Below are 20991 nucleotides of genomic sequence, written 5' to 3'. Positions count from 1 at the left end.
TGGTGGCGGCCGAAGGTTGTTGCATGTTTTCTTGGGTGGCTGCTTGTAGTGGACCGTGGCGACTGATGTTGCTTGGCAACTGTCAGTGCAGAGTGGGATGGCATCGAAGGAAGACGCTTGCAGCATCGATATCATGTAACAACTTGGCTTGCAGCGGACGGTGGGTTGCTTAGGTTGGCTGGGTTGCTTAGGTTTTCTGGTGTGGTACATCATTGGAAAACGGCACAAGCGACATCTTCAGCTCGCTGGCACGACTGTGGATGTTATGTTCGCGGGTGAAGCAAGGAGGTGAGGTCGTCCTGCAGTGGCGGCTCAGCTTTGATGGTGATCGAGGGACGTGGAGCAACATTGCTCACCTCTCTGACGGCGACAAAAGAAACGGAACCGTGGCGTGAAGTACTGTGGCGGGCGTGGTGAGACCCCTGCGCTTGTTGTTTCTTCGAGGTGATGAGAGTGAGGTCTAACGACGGATGTGGCGAGGCCCCCACGCGTTGTGTTATCGTGGTGGCGATTGCGAGGTAACCTACGAAATGTCCGGTTCCGGTGGTATCACTCTGTCAGGTGGAGGGTGTTGTCAGCGGCACGGTAGCGGAGGGTCCCGCATGGCAGTGGTCTTCCCAGTGCGGTGTCGACTACATCTTTCGATTCTCTGTTGATGCAGGGTCATGCCTGGAGGTTGATGTTTGGTGGATGTCACGCGAAGGCTTCAGTTTTTGTTGCGTTTGTCAAGCAAAGTTAATTCCGAGCGGCCAGAGTTGTATTATCGAGATGAGTTGTGCGGCTTCATCGATGTCCCGATCCGACCGGCCTGAGTTGTTGTGTAGTGTTAAGTTCGGTGCGTGTTGATGTCCAAATCCAACCTGCCGTGTTGTTGTGTTTTTCTTTTCTCTTTTGCCTAGTTATGGCCTCCCAGAGACATAATTTTGTATTTTTCTACTATATTAATAGAAACACACTCTTGTAGTGTTGTTCGTTAAAAAAAATAATTAGAATATTAGACATGGGAAGTTTTTTTTTTGTTTGGAAATAATAGAGAGGGGAAGCTCACATCTCCTCCTGCAATCTACTCGACTCGAGCGATGAACATTTTTTAGAGGTGTGCTTAGTGCTAAATTCTCATGTTTGGCTATATGCTCCCCAGCAAATACTCCAATATGGTCTATTTTGCTGTTTTTTTTTTTTGCCTGGGGTGGAGTCCACGAGCCAAAATTCTTTCAAGCTACATACGTGACTAGAAGCGGACTAGGTTGTGCCTGTTAGGGCTAGGCCACCACTTAAATATAGAAAATAGTTGTGTTGCATTTTCCCACCATATGTGCTCCTGCTTAAACAATTTAAAAACCTCTCTTGAACAACAAATACATTCTAATTTCTCTTCACTCCTGATATGTTTGGGGTACCTCCTATCAAATTTTATCTTCGGTCCGCACTGAAAGTAGTGTTTTTTAGACCTCACTGAAAGTAGGTTATGCACACCTGAATGATATGGTGTCATAGACCAATTGATTACAGTGTAAAAGATTGTGATCCAAATTATGGATTTACATTGGTTCATGTATATAATGCAATAACAAGTACTCTCCTTTTCCAAAATTCAGGTCGTTATGACTTTTATAAATTTATATTTTTGCTATGTATCTAAATATGTGTTATATCTAGATGCATAGCAGATGTTATGAATATAAAAAACTAAAATTATCTAAATTTTGAAATAGAGAGAGTAATTGAAATTGTAAATCTGTATTATCGGACGTAATTTCTTTATGAGAGAATATAATTGCCATCCAATTTTAAGGGCCATATAATCAGTCATTTAGCATTTATAAAATAGTACGTCTTCGTTGAAGAGGTTGAAATGCTGCAGGATGCGGCATGTAACAGAAGCACTACCCAATCTATTGAACTAATAATAGATGTTCTAAGTAGGTAAGAAGGGAAATGCGAGATAAGTACCATTATTTACCCACACTTATAATTAACTAGTATATCATTAGAGTACTCACTTCGGCCTTTTGTTTAGTGGCTGTGGCTGCAAGTGCAACTGCATCTGCATCCGTGTTCTCATGCAAGCCTACCTGCAGCCCTGCAGGTTCTCTTGTCTAGCTATTCCTGCTAATGGGGCGGGGCTTGACGGGTTTTTTAGGTGTGTTTTAATGCGGGTACTATTAGATGGGTGGAAACGGGTGACACTATGAAACAGGTTGGGGCGGGTTGGGTTGACGACACAGACGGGTTAGGACGGGTTGGGACGTTATGGTAGTAGATCGGCGCGTAAATTGCATATCATCTTCCGTCGTGACTTCGGGTTGGGCCATTGGGGCGACAGGGTGGGTCGGAGCAGGTGGTAGTTAGGGCTATTGAAATATGAGTATGGCCGAATTTGGGGCGGGTTCAACCCCATTAGCAGCGTATGTCTGGCTATGACGGCTGGCATAGCTAGAGCAAGCATCATGGTTCACCACAAAAGTTCTCACTACTTCAGAATTTTTGTGGGTGTTATATGATATGATATGCAATTGCCATCTTATCAACCAAGAATATACACATATACCCTTATATTTTATTTTGTTTACAACATATGTAGACGCTTCTATACATATGCACACACTCATCCTGTCGTTACGTGCACGCATATACTCTACAATCAATCTCCGAGATAGTTACATGATATATGTGTGGCTGCTTTTGTCGGATGCACCATCACATCTCTAATTTATCTCTTTCTTATACCACTATAAAACCTGCCACAAGTTTGGATGAGAACGCAAAAGTTTGGCGAAGCGGGACGATTCAACGTCCCTCCAACTCCCTTTTCCAAAATAAAAAATAAAAAATAAAAAATAAATACCATTGTGCTTTGCAAAAAGGCCCCAAAACGGACCCAGCTGCAATCGGCTCCCAGGATCCCCATCAATTGAAACCACAAAACTACGGGGGTTAAATTGCAAAACCACACTCTCCTCGTCTTCCTCCTCTCCCCGGCTGGCGCACTTCTCTTCCGGTGCTCCTCCGCCATTTCCCTTCGTCCCCACCACAGATCCACACCACCGCCGCTCACCGCCTCAGATGGCTTCTCCGTCGGGGAATCCTAACCCCGCCCCCAGCGCCCCCTTCGAGCTCAGCAAGCTCTTCCGGCCCCCGCCTAACCCTAACCACCCCACCACCGCCCCGAGCCCCACCGGCATCTTCCCGGGCGCGCCTGGCCCCGCTACCGGGCCACCGCCCACAGGGCCCTACTCCTACCCGCCGGCCACCCCGCCCTTCCACCGCGGCCCCTACCTCCACTATCCCAACGACCCCCACGGCTTCCACCACCCCGCCGCGGCCGCCTTCGCCATCGCTAACCCCACCGCAAACCCTATCCCGAACCCAGGCCCGGGCCCGAACCCGGGGGCTCGGCTCATGCAGCTTCTCGGCAACACCGCGCCCACCCACCTGGAGTCGGCGTTGGCCATGCCGCCCTCGTCAGAGTTCTCCGCGGCCTCTGCGGCGGTGCTCCCGGCGTCATCATCCGCGCCACCGGCGAGGATGCCCAGCAGCAAGATGCTGCGCGGGAGGCTGCTGGGGCCCGGGGACCGAGTGGTGCACGACGTGGACTCGCGGCTGCCAGGGGAGGCAGAGCCGCCACAGCTGGAGGTGACGCCCATAACCAAGTACACCTCGGACCCCGGGCTGGTCCTCGGCAGGCAGATCGCCGTGAACAGGACGTACATCGTGTATGGGCTTAAGTAGGCCTGGGCATTTTTTCACCGAAAAAACCGAACCGAACCGGCCCGAACCGAACCGAATTGTCGGTTTTTCGGTTTTTTCGGTTCGGCTTCGGGTTGGATTTTTAGGAAGTTCGGTCATCGGGTTCGGGTTCGGTTTTTATCTCGCACCGAACCGAATAGCCGAAAAACCGAATTAGACCCGGCCGTCCCAAAGGGCAAAGGCCAAGACAGCCAGTGCAGCCCACGGCCCATTAACCTGTCCAATATATACCAGCCTGTTGCTTGATATCTTTCTGTCAAAATGAGACTCGGTTTTGTTCGGTTGCACCGAAAAACCGAACCGAAAAACCGACATTTTCGGTGTCGGTTTTTTGTTTCCTTGAGGACCGATCGGTTTATGGTTTTAGACAACCGAATTTTTCTCAAACCGAAAAAACCGACCCGAACTAAACCGAAAAACCGAATGCCCAGTCCTAGGCTTAAGCTAGGCAACATCCGTGTGCTCAACATTAACACTGCGCTCCGCTCCCTCCTTCGGGGGCACACACAGGTATGATTGAATGTGTGAGGGTGTGACTGCTGTGTGTTTACTGGCTCCTGAGTATGATTGGTAGTAATTCAGTTTATGGTGCATGCATGAACCAGTGTTGATACTTGATAGTAGCTCTGAAGTGAACTATTGCTTTTGTCTTAGCACATGGACATCTCATGCACCATGCTGTGAAATTAGGTTTTGACTATGTTGAAATATGTGCTACTATGTTGAAATATGTGTTATAAGTTAATTGCTATGGCTGCTGGCCTGCTGCATGTGCATGTAGCAGCAATCAATAGCTACTTATTTTATGGTCCTTGAAACTGGCTTTCCTTTTTCATTTATGCCAGTCAAGTGCACAGTATCCAACTATTTATCTGTTGTAAATCTTTTTTATTTTTAAGGTAGTATTTATTCGGTAATTTTGCGCTTCCCTATTCCTTGCGATATTTGTTATCAGCATGAAGTAGCTTTTCTTATTTGTGTTTTGCATGGTCTTATTTGTGTTTGGCGCAGAGGGTGACGGACATGGCCTTTTTTGCAGAAGATGTCCATCGTCTAGCAAGGTATTCTGTACTCATGTATATGACGTTTCAGACTTGTTTTTCTTCTTCGTGTAGTGCATTAGGACACGTGTATCTGTTTTCTTCTCCTTGCCTTTGTGGAGCGGACAAGTGAGTGGGTCTAACTCTTGTCTCCAGTTATTGGTGCAATATAAACTTACTCTTTTTGCTAGTCCAAAACTATCACATAATATTTAAGATTGCCACAGCATCAAACCTTTTCTCTCTGTCTCATAAATTTACCAACTTATTTTATTCTTCTGTAGTGCAAGTGTAGATGGGCGGGTATATGTTTGGAAGATTGATGAGGGACCTGATGAGGAAAATAAACCTCAAATCTCAGGAAAGATTGAAATCACCATCCAGATTATAGGAGACGCTGAAACCTATCATCCGAGAATATGTTGGCACTCTCATAAGCAAGTAAATCCTCATCTAGACGACCTCTACCACCTCAAATGTCATGATTCTATCCCTGCAAATTGATCCATGTAGTTTCTATTTTTTAGGAGATTCTGTATGTTGGAGTTGGGAATTGCATCTTAAGAATAGACATAACAAAAGTGGGAAGAGGAAGAGACTTCAATACGGAAGAGCCTCTAAGATGCCCACTTGACAAGCTCATTGATGGTGTGAGCGTAGTTGGTAAACATGGTGGAGACATTACTGATCTCTCCATATCTCAATGGATGACTACACGTCTGGCTTGAGCATCAAAAGATGGCACGGTTTGTACTCTTTACAGGATATCCTCTTTTTGGTTAGGAAAACTATGTCATGATATACTAGAGCACAATATCCTTGTTTTCTAGTTCCAGTGGCAATTAGCATGCAACCAACACATAGAATGGATGCTACGATTGTTGAACTTAATTTCATCAATCATATCGTTAATGCTGCTGCACTTGGACAAAATCTGCTGCCTCTGTTAAGAGAATTGGTATTCCTTCTCTGGGCGATGGGGCATAGGTTACCGCTGTATTAGTTTTGGGACCATATTAGATGTACAGAACATTATTCAGTATTGTTGAATGCAGTTTATAATGTCTTCCATTTGTTTGTGACAGGTAAAGGTCTGGGATGATCGCAGGGTAGCCCCTCTGTCTGTGCTGAAACCACATGATGGTCAAGCTGTTTACTCGGTTTCTTTCCTTACAGCACCTGAACGACCAAATCATATAAATCTTGTTACATCAGTATGTATTCTTGTGTCTTTCCACTTCGTTGTTTTCTTATTTTACCCTAATTCTTGGTTTTATATTTTCTTATTGGAGCCTGGTATTCTTATTATCGTTTTTAGAGGAAGATCTTCAGTAATTTAGAAATGTTACTTGCTCCACCAACCAATGAAAGGAGTATTTTGTCCTGCATATTAGACAGCTATTATCTTTTTTCCCCCTTGAATATGCAGGAGAGCTGCTTATCATTGCACTAAGAAAGAAGTAGAAAGGCTAAAATAGCCATATAGAACACACACACCGCACACGCCACATCACAGGGTAGCTGCATATAGACAGCTATTATCTCGATGGTCTATTCAATGCATGCATGTAAGCAGTATGAGGTAGAACTGGATATTAATTAGGGATATGTGGGGATCAACACATTGCATTGGTATATGAAGTCAGATACGGTTTACATTTATGGACAATGCTATTCTAGAAATACATGCTGTGCTATTCTAAAAACCATTTTATGCTGAATGAATAGCCACTGCATTGAAATAATTATAATTCTGAATTTCTTTTTGATGACCACATATGTACTTCATAATGTAGAATGATGGATTGGGAACGTGGTACAGCAGTTATACACTACGGGAACGTTGTTGTTCCTGGAAGATGTTCCCGAAACGAGGAACTTGGTCATGTTCAGAGTTGTATAATCATTGTTTCATAATCATAAGTTGGTTATTTCACTGTAAATCTTTGGAATGATTTCATACCTCTTGTGTTAGTATTTGATGGAGAGAATAATGGCTTGTATTCCTCCAAACCCTAGAAGGGTGGGATATATAGATCCTATACATGGGCCTCTAGATGTGCCTCTCTATACATGGGCTCACAAATACACCAACACCCCCCGCAGTCTGAACTACCGGCGCAGCGGTGTTCAAGACTGGACAACAAGAAAGCCAACACCCCTCCGCAGTCTGAGCAATCGGCGCAGCAGTGTTCAAGACTGGACAAGAAGAGAGTACAAAGAGTGTACAAAGGGCAAATACCCCCCCCCCCGGCAGCCACAACTAGCCACCTGCTACGTTGAGGCTGGAGCGAAACTCTGAGAAGGTCGAGGAGGGTAGTCCCTTGGTGAAGATGTCAGCAAACTGGGAGGTAGTCGGGACATGGAGTACCCGAACATCGCCGATGGCGACTTTGTCGCGCACGAAGTGCAGATCGATCTCCACATGCTTCGTCCGCTGGTGCTGGACGGGGTTGGTGGAGAGATACACGGCGCCGATGTTGTCGCAGTAGACGAGCGTGCTCTTGGCGAGCGGGCTGTGGAGCTCCACCAAGAGCTGTCGTAGCCAGGATGCCTCTGCCACGCCGTTAGCGACAGCCCGGTACTCCGCCTCAGCACTGGAGCGGGAGACGACCAGCTGCCGCTTGGACGACCAGGAGACCAGGTTGCCGCCCAGGAAGACGGCGTAGCCGGAAGTGGAGCGACGAGTGTCTGGGCTGCCAGCCCAGTCAGCGTCGGTGTAGACAACCAGCTTAGCAGAGGACGAGCGGTGAAGCACTAGGCCGAGGTCCACAGTGCCACGGACGTAGCGGAGGAGACGCTTCAGCGCAGCAAGGTGTGACTCCCGGGGATCGTGCATGTGGAGACAGACCTGCTGAACCGCGTAGGTGAGGTCCGGCCTGGTGAAGGTGAGGTACCGCAAAGCGCCGGCCAGACTCCGGTAGGCAGTAGGATCAGCCACCGAATCACCCAGATCAGTAGACAGCTTCGCCTGAGTGTCGACAGGAGTGGAGCAGGGCTTGCAATCAGTCATCCCAGCCCGCTCCAGAATATCAAGTGCGTACTGCCGCTGGTGAAGGAGAAGACCATACGGGCGAGGCTCAACAGTGACGCCCAAGAAGTGGTGGAGCTGACCAAGATCCTTCATAGCAAACTCCTGCTGCAGAGAGGAGATGACACTCTGAAGCAACCGCTGACTGGAGGATGTGAGCATAATGTCATCGACATAGAGCAGCAGATAGACAGTCTCATCCCCACGGCGGTAGATGAAGAGAGACGTGTCAGACTTGGCCTCGGTGAACCCAATGTCAGTAAGAACATGGCGAATCGAGAGTACTAAGCCCGAGGAGCCTGCTTCAGACCATAGAGACTTGTGGAGCCGGCAGACCATATCCGGACGACTCGAGTCCACAAATCCCGCTGGCTGAGAGCAGTAGACAGTCTCTGATAGAGTGTCGTGAAGAAACGCATTCTTCACGTCCAGCTGGTGCACAGGCCAAGAGCGCGAGAGCACAAGCGAGAGGACCGTGCTCACCGTAGCAGGCTTCACGACTGGACTGAAGGTCTCATCATAGTCCACACCGGGTCGTTGAGTGAACCCTCGGAGAACCCAGCGAGCCTTGTAGCGTTCCAGTGTGCCATCAGCCCGACGCTTATGCGTCCAGATCCACTTGCCAGTAACCACATTGCAACCAGACGGACGCGGTACGAGGTCCCACGTCTGGTTGGCAAGAAGAGCCGCGTACTCTTCTTCCATCGCGCGACGCCAGTGAGGATCTGCCAAGGCGTCGCGGACAGAGGAGGGTACCGGAGAGACCTGCGGCTCTCCCTCGGCGGCGGAGAAAGTCGCGGCCTGAGACGCCATCCGCCGAGTCACCAAGGGATGGATATGTCGAGGATCCCGATGGATGACTGGCGGGTGGTACACCTCCGGCTCGGCTCGAGAGGGAGCCGGAGGAGGCGGCGGCGGCGACGGCTCCGGTGTAGGCGTCGCAGGAGCCTCCGGAGCAGGAGGCGGTGCCGGTGTTGGCGCCGACGGACGCCGGTACACCTGCACCGGCTGAGCGTACCGCTGCGGCGCCGGTGTCGGCGCCGAACAATGCCGATATACCTGCACCGGCTGAGCGTACCGCGCAGGTGCAGGGGAAGGAACCAGGGCCGCGCGTGGCGGAGCGGGAGACACCGGGTCCGCGCGTGGCACGACCGGAGGTCCGTGGACCGCGAGTGGCGCGACCGCGGGTACCGGGGCGCTCTCGGCGCAGCAGGGATCACCGGAAGTGGTGCCGGTGCACCGGGAAAACCTGCAGGGAAAGGACAAACAGGTAACGGTGGCTGAACCACCGGGTCAGTCGGAAACAGAGACTCCAGCTCGGGGTCAGGAGGAGTGGAGGAGGTGGAGTAGGGGAAATCCGACTCGTCAAAGACGACGTGTCGGGAGATCATGACGCGGCGAGGGGTGAGGTCAAAGCATCGGTACCCCTTATGGTCAGGGGAGTAACCGAGGGACACGAATCGAGCGGGGTGCCAGCTTGTGAGAAGCGGTGGCAGAGGTGTTAGGGTAACACGAACACCCGAAGACCTGAAGGTGGTCGTAGCGAGGAGGGGTACCGAAGAGAGTGTGGTGTGGAGTGGGAGCAGGAGAAGCAGTGGACGGAAGGCGGTTGAGCAGGTAGGTGGTGGTGTGGAGGCTCTCAGCCCAGAAGCGCGGGGGCAGAGAGGCCTGGATCAGAAGGGTGCGTAGGACGTCGTTCGTCGTGCGAATCATCCGCTCAGCCTTGCCGTTCTGAGGAGAGGTATACGGACAAGACATACGCAGCTGAACACCACGAGAGAGGAAGAAGGAACGGGAGGTGGAGTTATCGAACTCCCGCCCGTTGTCACACTGGACGGCCTTAACGGTGAGGCCGAACTGAGTGGACACCCAGGCAAAGAAGTGGAGGAGAGTGGGGAAGGTCTCAGACTTGGTGCGCAAAGGGAAAGTCCAAGAGTAATGAGAAAAATCATCAACAATGACCAGATAATATTTATAGCCAGACATGCTGAGTACAGGAGATGTCCACAGGTCACAGTGAATAAGATCAAAAACATGCGCAGTATGCGAAGAAGAAGAAAACGGAAGTCTGACATGACGATCTAACTGGCACGCATGACAGAGGTGCTCAGCAGGAGCCCTAGTACATGGAACATCGGTACTACGACTAAGCTGAGCCAAAACGTCGCGGCCGGCGTGGCGGTGCCAGGTGGTGGAAGAAGGCGTCACGGCAAAAGCAGTAGACGAAGAAGAAGTTGAAGACGGAGCAGCGGAAGTAGGAAGCCGAAGAGTGTAAAGGGCCCCCGGGCTGTCACATTGGAGGAGTGGATGCCGGGAAGCGAATCCTTCACAGTAAGACCAGAAGAGTCAAATTCGATAGAACAGGAGTTGTTAGCAGTAAACTGGCGAATGGAAAAAAGGTTGTGAACCATTTGAGGAGCAACAAGATCATTAGGAAGATGAGGAGCAGAACCCATGGCGGTGACAGGAAGGCAAGACCCATCACCAACCATGATAAAAGAAGGACAAGAGGGGTGTGGGGGTCGGACAGAAGAGAGGATACCGGCATCAGGAGTGGTGTGGAAGGAGGCACCCGAGTCGGCGATCCACTCGGTGCTGACCGGCGGCGTCAGTCCCATGGTGCTGAAGGACTGCGCTAGAGCAGCCTGGTCCCACCCCCTAGGCTAGGTCGGCTGCTGGCTGAGCGGGCGGGGTCCAGTACGGCGCGGAGAGGGGAGCAGCACCGGTGAACATGGCCGCCGGCTGGAGCTGAGGACGAGGCCCTCCTCCCGGACCCTGGAACGGCCACATCAAGATGCACCCTGACCATGGGTTGCTGAAGGATGGCCAGGGTGTACCTCCAGGGGCAGGGTTAGAAGCGGGAGTCGGAGCCGGAGCCGGCGGAGTCGGCGCGCCGCGACGGCCCCCACCGGTACCGGTACCCCCAGAAGTAGGGCCACCAGTGCCACCACCACCACCACGGCCCCCCCCCCCCCCCCCGACGACGTCCACGGCACCCCCCACCTCTGGTCTGCCAGGCGGGAGCAGCACCAAGGAGAGGTGGCAGGGGCGGCGGAGGAAGCCGGTGGAGCAGCGACGAGCGCGGTGGAGGTGGACGAGGGCGATCCGGGCGCGAGACCCCTGGTGATCTCGAGGGCGAGGTCGTCCCGGACCTGCAGGAAGGAGGGGAAGGGCCTCTGGCGGGCGATCCAGCTCTTCAGGTGGTCATAGGTGCTGCTCAGGCCTCGCAGGACATTGAGCACCAAGACCCGATCGGACACTGGATCCCCGAGGTTGTGAAGAGCATCGGCCATGCCTTTCATCCGCCGGCAGTACTCACCAACGGAGAGGTCCCCCTGCACGAAGGTGCGAAAGGTGGCGTCGAGATGGAGGGCGCGGTACTCGGCGTTGCCGAGGAACTACCCCTCGAGCGCCACCTAGGCCTGCCGCGCGGTGCCTCCGTGGGTCCTGACGAGGTCCGGAAGATTTAGGGAGATGGTCCCGAAGATCCAGGACATGGCGATGCTGTCGAGGTGCAGCCACACCACGTCCCGCGTCTCGATCGACGAGTTGACGAGGACGTGGTCGTCGAGGGCGTAGCGGCGGAGGGTGAGGAGGACCTGGTCCCGCCAGCGTCCGTAGGAGGACGTGGGGTCGAGGAGGACGGTGACCAGGGCCCTGATGTTCTGGACGCCGGCGGCCTGGAGGTGGAGCTGGGCGACCATGGGGTCGGTCGGGTTGTACCGGGCTCCAGATCCAGCGGGCGGGGCCTGGTGGGAGGAAGAGGCGCCTGGCTCGGGGATGACGGGCTGGCCGGAGGAGACGCGGAGGAAGTGCTCCGCTCGGCGACCCGGAGAGCGAGGGCGTCGGCCGTGGCGCGCTCGCGCTCCCAGGCGAGGGCAGCCACGCGGACCCGCTCCTAGGCCACCGAAGCCTCCGACTTGGCGGCGAGGAGGGCCGCGGCGAGAGCGGCGTCGTCCTGCTGCCCACGGAGGGCGGCGGCGGTGAGCGGCGCATCCGCGGGCGACATCCCGAGCCCAGACCACGCGGGATCGGCCTCGGCGTCGGCGGCAGGTTGCTTGCCGGCAGCGACGGCGGCGCGGTGGGCAGCAGCGGCCTGCGCAGCGGCAGCAGCAGCAGCAGCGACGGGATCGGGCGGCGGCGGTGGAGGAGGCGGCCCGTTGGGCGGCGGCCCAGGGGGCGGAGGCCCTTGGGGAGGCGGCCTTGGCGGTGGTGGCGCGTGCTCTGCGCCACCTGCCGCGGCACCGGCAGCCCCGCCCGGCAGCTGGGCGATGGCCACGGCCCCAGGGCGGCGGATCTCGCGGCAGCGGCGGCTGCAGCCCCCGCAGCGGCAGGGGATCTGGGCGGGCAGCCCCACACCCCGACGGCCGGAGCAGAGAGGTTGGGGAGGAAACTGGCGGCCGGCGGAACAGAGGAAGAAGAGGGAAGGGGAGGGAAGGAGGAGGAGGCCGGCGGCCGGCCGGCCAGGAGCCGGCGGCGGCGGCTGCTGCTGGTAGCACGGGAGAGAGGTGAGAGAGACCTAAGCTAATGATACCATGATGGAGAGAATAATGGCTTGTATTCTTCCAAACCCTAGAAGGATGGGATATATAGATCCTATACATGAGCCTCTAGATGGGCCTCTATACATGGGCTCACAAATACACCAACAATATTTGCTTTCTGTTCCTTGGGAGGGAGTATATATTTCTGAAAAGGATGATATTCCCCACTATTCATCCTTGTTTAGCATGGAAGCTTTGCAAAGAAAGCTCATTTCATACTTCTTGTTTAGCATCGTTCTTGAATAGGATTAATAAATATTAGCTTTTTTATGTTGCAGGGCCCACTCAACCGAGAAGTAAAAATTTGGGCCTCCACTAATGAAGAAGGCTGGTTGTTGCCAAGTGACTTGGAGACATGGAAATGCACTCAAACGTTGGAACTTGTAAGTTCTCTGGAACATAGGTCCGAGGAGGCATTTTTCAACCAAGTTGCAGTGTTGCCACACGCTAGCCTTATATTGCTTGCAAATGCCAAAAAGAATGCTATTTATACTGTGCATGTTGAGTATGGTCAAGATCCCGCCTCAACTCGGTTGGACTACATAGCAGATTTTACTGTTACTATGCCCATTTTGAGTCTCACGGGAACACATGAAACCCATCCTGATGGTGAACAAGTTGTTCAAGTTTATTGTGTCCAGACAATGGCTATCCAGCAGTATGGGTTGGAGTTATCGCTCTGTCTTCCTCCTACAGCTGATAACACTGGATCTGGAAGAGACCCTGCTATTTCTCATTTAAACGAGAGGCTTCCAGAAATGGCAGCACTGGCGCCTTCCACAGGAACTACTCCCGTTGAATCTTCTATTGCTGTTTCAACTAAGCCATCAAATGACAGTCAGGGCACAGGTAATGTATAATAGCTTCATTTATATGTGTTTCAGTTAATGGGATGATATTTAGTTGGATACAAGTACAAACTTCACATTTTCTTTATGCAGAAGCTGATTCTTCTCCCCATGTTCCATCTGTAGCTCTTACATCAAAGATGAATCAGGCTGGATCTCCCGTTGTCTTAAGTAGACATCCTTCGGTGGGTGATCGTGATCGTGATGCGGACCAGTCATCTTTTGGTAGAAAGGATAGCTTTGGAAAGGAAGAGCCGAGAGATGTCCGGAGTGATGGTATAACAATTTCTGATCCTTGTCCTGTGTTTCAGGGGAGAGGCCAGGCTACGCACTTGACAACTCCATCTAAAATTATTTCAGGTGTAGTCACTTCTGCAGAAACATTTGCAAGTGGCACCTCACAGAACGTGGAAGCAGAGGCAAAACATGTAGATGTGAGAAAATCAAATCATACTGTTGAACTTGAGGTTGGTAAGGAGACCCAAATTCTTCCTGAGAAAAAAGAGAGACCTGTCATGCCTTCAGAGCAAACTGTAGATGCTGTCAGCGAACGCACAATAACTGACAAGTTCAGTGTAGAAGATTCACAGCCTCTGCCTGATAGATCAGTACCGACTCTTTTGAAACAGTCTTCTGGGGCTGGAGATGAAAGTGTTGTGAAGAGAGCAACTGAAGCTTCTGAGGGAACTGAACGTCCTTGCGCCTTAAGGGATTTACCATTACCCTCAACTACCAATGAGGGAAAAATCATACATCCTCAAGTATCTGGGCAATTATCTCCTTCTACAAGCACATTCAACTCTGCTGATTCCTCGCAAGAACCTCGAATCAATGAGAACCCTCCTATTGATCCCTCCCTGCAAACTGCAGCTATTCAAGGAACACTGCAACAGGTGATTGTGCATTAAATATTTTTGCCCCTCTGTGCCAACCTTGTGTGATGTAATAGATGCTCTCAGCGACTATTTAAGAATATGCTAGGGAATGTGAATTGAGCCCTGCTACGTCTCTTTTCAACCTTCAATGACTGCGTCTCCTTTTTTTTTAATGGAAAAATCATCTTCAAATAATTGAGTTATGGTTCAGCACTTCAAAGTTTATACAGGATAGTGTGCATTAGTGTTCTTATGCAGTGTTACATAGATGCACTAAGGTAATTAGTCAGTATGTTCAAGCTAACTAAAAGGGTGTACCCAGTGCTATAGGCTTTCCGCACTGCGCGGGGTCTGGGGAAGCGTTGTTTTAAGCACCGAGCCTTTCCAGCACAAATGTGTGGAGGCTGAGGCTCGAACCCGGGACCTTCTGGTTACAAACGGTAGGCTCTACCGTTGCACCAGGCCCGCCCTTCATGTTCAAGCTAACTACTTTAATTTTTTTTTGAAGCACCATGATATTTTCTGATTCAGAAGACATCAGTGTCTTTGTCATATAAGTTTCATGTTCCTGTTCCAAAATAAGGAATGTCAGATTGTTTATGTATGTGTATATGGTTCATAATTTTCATGATGTTGAAGTTGAAAGGTTAGTTTGCGTATTCATTCCATAATAATCGCAAGCTGCATCATAAGCATTATCTGTTCTAGTTTCAAGGAATGTACCTCTTCAATTGCTCCCAGAAATCAGACAGTTTTGACATGGACATCATGCTTACACCTGTTCAATTAACTGTGTAGTAAAAATCCTAGTCCATCTACTCTTCTAACATTATGAGTCTGGCATTACATTGACCAGGATTCTTTTAAACTATTTAGTCATCAAATCAAAATTGGAATATCCTTTTTCAGGATACTAGTCACTGCACCATCTTGAGTTCTAGCCTGTAATTGTATATTTTATAGTTTGCTGATATGTGCTTTCCCAAAAATGGTTGAAGGCCTGCATTGACCATTTTGAGCTCCCAACATGGCAGTTAACAGTCAGGTGTCACCAACATTCAGCTTTCCTGTCAAGTTACCGTATTTGTCAGTTGTTTTTTGTTGATCCTGTGTAAAGAAAACATATTGAATTGATTATCCTCTCCCTAAAAAAAAAAGAATTGATTATCCTCATATGAAGATGATGACCTTCAGCTTGTATGTTGGACATTACGATTTTCATTCACATACTACGCATGTCACTTTGCAGCTTATGACCACATATAGTAACCTGCAAAAGCAGTTGAGTATGCTTGTATCTGCTCCAATTGCAAAGGAAGGCAAAAGAATTGAGGCATCACTTGGTCGAAACATGGAAAGGTCCATCAAGGCTAACATTGATGCCATGTGGGCCCGTTTCCAGGAAGAAAATGCGAGGCATGAAAAATCTGAAAGAGAGCGAATGCAGCAGATGGCTACTCTAATCGCAACTTCTGTAAACAAGGATATTCCTGTTATGCTGGAGAAGTCATTAAAGAAAGAAATATCTTCACTGGGACCTGCTGTTGCTCGAGCAACCGCACCTATCATTGAGAAGTCCTTGTCTTCTGCTGTGTCTGATTCACTTCAGGTTGTGGCTATTTTTTCCCTTGATTTTTTTCCAGTCATCTCTCTCATTCAACTTTTCAACTCCCTTTTCAGAAAGTGCTGGGTGACAAGGTTGTTAACCAGCTAGATAAGTCTATAAGCACAAAACTTGAAGCTAGTGTTGCTAGGCAGATCCAAACACAGTTCCATACATCCGCCAAGCAGCCACTTCAGGTAATATCTTTGGTACTTGTGTTCCTTCCAGATGATCATTGTTAGTGAAGAGCCACGTCCTGAGTAATATCATTGGTTGCCTGAACTAACACATCAGTGCACTGGGCAGAGTTGATTTCAGGAATTTGGTTGATAACATATGGATGGATCCTTTTATAAGAATACATTAATTTTGTGTAAACATATTTTGCTGCATCATCTCGTGTAACCATATTGGTCACATTAATTGATGAAGCATGGTTCTTTTAGGGCATCCCAACCCTCCTTGTAGGATGGTGTCCATAACATTAATTACACCATATAGGACTTTTAACTTATGTGACACTATAATAAATGAGAGAGAGGAGAGAGGGGAAGAAGCTGGGTCTCATTTCAACGCAAAGCCCAATACACTAGACACTATTAAGTTTGCATTGGGAGAAGGTAGTGTCTTCATGATAGATGGAAAACAAATGTGATAGGTGGAGAGGAGAGAGAACAACTTTATTAGAGGCCCCCACTAAGACATCATGGGTTGTAGATTATCGCTCTGTTTAGCTGGCTTGTCAGTCAGCCAGCTAGCAGTGTTTTTCTCGCACACCAAATCAATATCAGCCACCAGCCAGCAGTATTTTTCTCTTACAACAAATCAGCACCAGCTACCAGCCACAGCCATCCGAACAAAGCGAATAGTTTCTAAAGGAGGTGTCTTGCTTATGTGTCAGCATAAACATCATCTATGGACACCATAGGTTGGGATTGCCCTTATGTATCACTCCAAATACTATGCTTTTGAATTTAGTCACCTAAACAACTGCTTGCTGGTATACTAATCCAAAGTTTGAAACACCACGTCTGTTACACATATCTGGCAGTTTTCCACAATGGGTACTTTCTCTACAAAGTCAGCATATGATGCCCTCTTTACTGGTGTCATTCTTTTTGCCCCTTTGGGAGAGGATTTGGCATAGCTGGGCCCCTGGCAAGTGCAGATTTTTATGTGGACTGTAGCACATAAGAAATGTTGGACAGCTGATAGACTTGCTAAAAAGGGTCTCTCTCACCCGGCAGCTTGTCCTCTTTGTGACCAGGATGGTGAAACCATTGACCATTTGCTGGTATCCTGTGTTTTTAGTAGGCAAGTATGGTTTAATGTTCTACAGAACCTTGGCCTACAGGCTCTTGCACCACATGCTGGGGAGAGGTCGTTTGAAGATTGGTGGGCTTCTACAAGCAGCAAGGTTTCAGGGCAATTGCAAAAGGGTGTCAATTCCATTGTTGTTCTGTGTTCCTGGACCTTGTGGAACCACCACAATCGTTGTGTCTTTGATGGTATCTCCCCTAACTCTGCCAGTGTCATCATGGTTGTGAAGGAGGAAATGCAGCTTTGGGCCACTGCAGGGGCTAGAGGAATTTCTCACCTCCTTGCCCTAGCTGTTCCAGCCACCTAAAGTGTTTGGTCTAGTGTTACTGGTCTTGTTCTTCTCCTTCTTGTAAGAGTAGTTATCTTGTTCTTAGGGTGGGTTACAGACCCATCATATCTGTAACACTTTAGGGATCTCTCCCCCTTTTTTCTTCTTAATATATTGATGCGCAGTTCTCCTGCGCGTTCGAAAAAAAAGTAAATAATATTAACATCCTCTCGCAAATACCAAAACCTATACACCATAAAGAGTTCCAGGTTATAGCACCAATCACCTTCCATTTACAAATCCAGAATCTGTTCATCTATATCGTGTTAAACTGAACAACCTTGATGTCTTGTGTTTTAGTGTGTATTGTACTAAGCAGCTGAATCCTTTTGGTTTTATCTTGCAGGATGCGTTCCGCTCTAGCTTTGAGTTGTCAGTTATTCCAGCGTTTGAACAATCATGCAAGAAAATATTTGAGCAAGTAGATGGTTCATTTCAGAAAGGCATGTCTGAGCACAGTGCTGCTATCCAGCAGCACGTCCTGACAGCACATACTCCATTAGCACAAACTCTAAGGGTAAGTTTGCCAGATCTTTTGTTATAAACAATACATAGGCAACAGAAAGATGAAACTCTAAAATAAATATGTTTTTTTTTATCTATGTGCATTTTCTGTTTTCACCCCTTATGATTAGTGACATGTCTTCTGTTTCATTTTGATTCTATCAGGAAGCAATCAATTCAGCATCGGCAATGAATCAGGGTGCTGCATCAGAGTTACTTGATGGCCAGCGCAAGCTTTTGTCACTATTTGCATCAGCGAGCCCAACATCACAGAGCACAGGTGCTTTGCAGCCCAGTAATGGACCGGTAACGAATCTCCCTGAGGTGGGATGTACTTTGAATTTTCTGCTTTCTTCTGTTGGTTGATATGATGATGAGACAGCATCATCTTTGGTTAACTGCGTAATTTTTTTTTTGAAACAGAACTGCGTAATTGAATATAGTGTTCCCCAGAACATACTGAATGGTCCATTCGGTTAATTTGCGCCTTCAGGTTGATGCTCCATTGGATCCTATGAAAGAACTAGGGCGACTGATTGTGGAGCGGAAATTTGATGAGGCATTTACAATGGCTCTTCAAAGAAGCGATGTCTCTATAGTTTCTTGGTTGTGTTCTCAGGTAAACCCTATGCCACATTTGCTATTTTAAAAATCATTTTTAAGAACCTATGACCTACCACATATGCATGGCCCTGGATCTTTTGCTAAATGAATAAAAAAGATGTGTATCACCATGCAAACCTCCAATTAATGGTTACTGGGACATGCTTCGCAGATTACATAAAGCAGTCATTTTGTCAGGTTGTTTATGCATTTTATTGTTTTATAAATACCACCTTGTTTATATTGTCTTGCACAATTATTTCAGGTTGATTTGCAAGCATTGTGTGGGACAGTTCCCATCCCTCTGAACCAAGGGGTTCTCCTAGCCCTTTTCCAGCAGCTAGCGTGTGACATTGCCAACGATACGTCCCGGAAGCTTCAATGGATGACAAATGTTGCTGTGGCAATACAACCAACAGATCCAATAATCGCAATGCATGTAAGGCCAATATTTGAACAAGTCTATGGTGTCCTGGCACACCAGCGGTCGCTGCCAACAACCAATGCATCAGATGCGAAAAAAATCAGCTTAATCATGCATGTGATCACCTCAGTCCTGATGAGCCACAAGTGATGATGCAAGGCGCATTCTGACACTGCACTTTTGTACATAGAAAATTTTGCATAGCAAATGAAACTGAAAGAAAGGGAGTGACACATTGTGCCCGACAAGACTAGGAGGCTAGTTAGCAGTGTGGAAGGTATCTTCCGGTGTAAATTGGTGGTACTGAGTTGCATTTCGATGTCGGGTTCATTACCTTGGATGTTGGGTTACCAGCACAAATGCTATATTACATGTAGCTTCATAACTACATTTCGAGTTCTGGCTTTGTGGATAGAGAGGATCGTGTGGGCTCGTCACTGTCTGGTGCTTGGTCGTGTAAATGTGCAGCACACCCTCAGGGATGCTTAATATGTTGGCTGTCCAGGCTCTGAAACCTGGAGCTCTGGATCATGAGAAAGCGTAGTGCATCCTTCCGTGCGGCTGTGCTCTGTTTATCTGCCTGCTGGGTTCTCTCGAATGGGATTTTACCCAATGCATCTCTGAATGGGGAGCTTGTCACTTCGATGCTGAAGTGTTGCACTGCACTGTATTAAACTTGAGCACCATTTCTTTGATGTTTATTCATATTAATCAATATGTGGAAAGATAGAACCGGAGTCTGTGCGCATGAGAGCTGAGTGGTACCCTCACATTCTAATTAGTAACCTGGAACTACTATATTGACGAATATTTACAAAAGCTGTGTCGCCAACAGGCGGGCCCTGCTGATGAGTGACTGACAACTGGACCCTGCACTACCATTGTACATGTATAGTATATATTTTTTCTAAAAAAAAACACGCAAAGCGCTCTCCCCCTGGACCCTGCAGAGAGGTTCCGAGGGTTGATGGGGCGTCTTTGCCATGGCACGGTCACGGTTGCTACCAGCACTGGTCCGTCTCCCACCGCCGCACCCGCACGCCGCCGACGCCCTGTCCTGGCCGGTGGTCGGTCGTGCCGAGCGAGCGGTCGTAGCGCGCCCGGGCGTCCGGGTCCGACAGCGTCTCGTAGGCGCGGCGGATTTCCAGGAACGCCGCCGCCGCCCCGGACGCGCAGGCGGCGTCCGGGTGGAGGCGCTTGGCCATGGCGCGGTACGCGGCCTTGATCTCCACCAGCGTGGCGGCGCGCCCCACCCGTAGCGCCTCGTACGGGCTCCCCGCCGCCGCGAGCGCCGGCGGCGCGGCCAGGGGCACGGCTCCCGCCATGGGGTGAGGCCTCTGATCTCCCGGCCCGCTGCTGCGACGCTCTGCTTCCTTCCTTCCTTCGTTCGCTTTCTTGCTCCTGCTGGTGGTGTGTGTGGTGGCCGCTCTCGGGAAGATGGAGAGCAAGCTCTGCCTGAGCTGGGAAATGGCGAGTGGGAGTGTGAGCGATGGTGTTTGGTCGAGGCGGATGGGGTTTATATGCGCGGAGGCCCGGGCCCCACCTGCAGCCTCTCCGGACGCCGGTGGGGTGGGACGTCTCTGGAGGAGACAAGGAGTGCGTGCCGCACTAGCATGGGCGCTGCCGGCTTCGCCGGGATGGGGCGTCGCTTTCTTCTAGAAGGATTGATGGGCTCGGTGACTGCCATTGGTGAGATCTTGTGTTGCCGGACCCGCATGGATGTTCATCTTCACGGTGGGCTCCACACCAGTCACCAGAGATTCTAGAAGATGAAGATTGATGCCCTTGCGTTACCTAACTACCTGAGCTGGTAGCCTTATCCGCTTTGCTCAATTCTCTATATATATGTTTGGTGCCGTTTGGATCAAATGCTAATGGTGAAACTGCTAAATGTTAGGACTATCCTCCAAACAGGAGTGCTGCTAATGGAATACACTAATTTTTTCTCAAGATTTAAAATTTTAGCATATTATAAATGCTAATATATACTAAAATTTAGCACTCAATTTTAGTTAATCTAAACAGGCTCATTGTCAGTTTGTAAGATTTTTGGAATACGTAATAGAAGATTTTTGTAACAGAGGTCGGAGGAGCACAATGAACATTTGTATTTCATGACAA

General features: G+C 49.5%; 2 protein-coding genes across 2 annotated transcripts; one reads left to right on the top strand and one right to left on the bottom strand.

Annotated features, from left to right (window-relative positions):
• The first annotated feature begins 2956 nt into the window (after positions 1-2956).
• LOC120668457 (enhancer of mRNA-decapping protein 4-like) lies at positions 2957-19401 on the top strand. Its single transcript, XM_039948175.1, is given in 15 exon segments — positions 2957-3722; positions 4188-4260; positions 4762-4811; positions 5075-5231; positions 5318-5536; positions 5876-6004; positions 12644-13214; positions 13340-13489; positions 13574-14106; positions 15338-15697; positions 15769-15888; positions 17686-17856; positions 18009-18149; positions 18337-18462; positions 18712-19401. Coding segments are annotated over 15 exon segments (3765 nt in total). The 5' UTR covers positions 2957-3066; the 3' UTR covers positions 19021-19401.
• A 137-nt stretch (positions 19402-19538) lies between these two features.
• LOC120668458 (chaperone protein dnaJ 11, chloroplastic) lies at positions 19539-20464 on the bottom strand. Its single transcript, XM_039948176.1, has one exon. The coding sequence runs from the start codon at positions 20193-20195 to the stop codon at positions 19872-19874; it is 324 nt and encodes a 107-aa protein (XP_039804110.1). The 5' UTR covers positions 20196-20464; the 3' UTR covers positions 19539-19871.
• Between the last annotated feature and the right edge of the window lie 527 nt (positions 20465-20991).

This window comes from Panicum virgatum, chromosome 4N (genome assembly GCF_016808335.1).
Source record: "Panicum virgatum strain AP13 chromosome 4N, P.virgatum_v5, whole genome shotgun sequence".
Taxonomy (NCBI): domain Eukaryota; kingdom Viridiplantae; phylum Streptophyta; class Magnoliopsida; order Poales; family Poaceae; genus Panicum; species Panicum virgatum.
The sequence above is the reverse complement of the archived record's forward strand: the minus strand, read 5'-3'. Positions and strand labels throughout refer to the sequence as shown.

Excerpts from the sequence above, each read along its gene's own strand:
- LOC120668458 (XM_039948176.1), bottom strand. The coding sequence starts at position 20,195 with ATGGCGGGAGCCGTGCCCCTGGCCGCGCCGCCGGCGCTCGCGGCGGCG.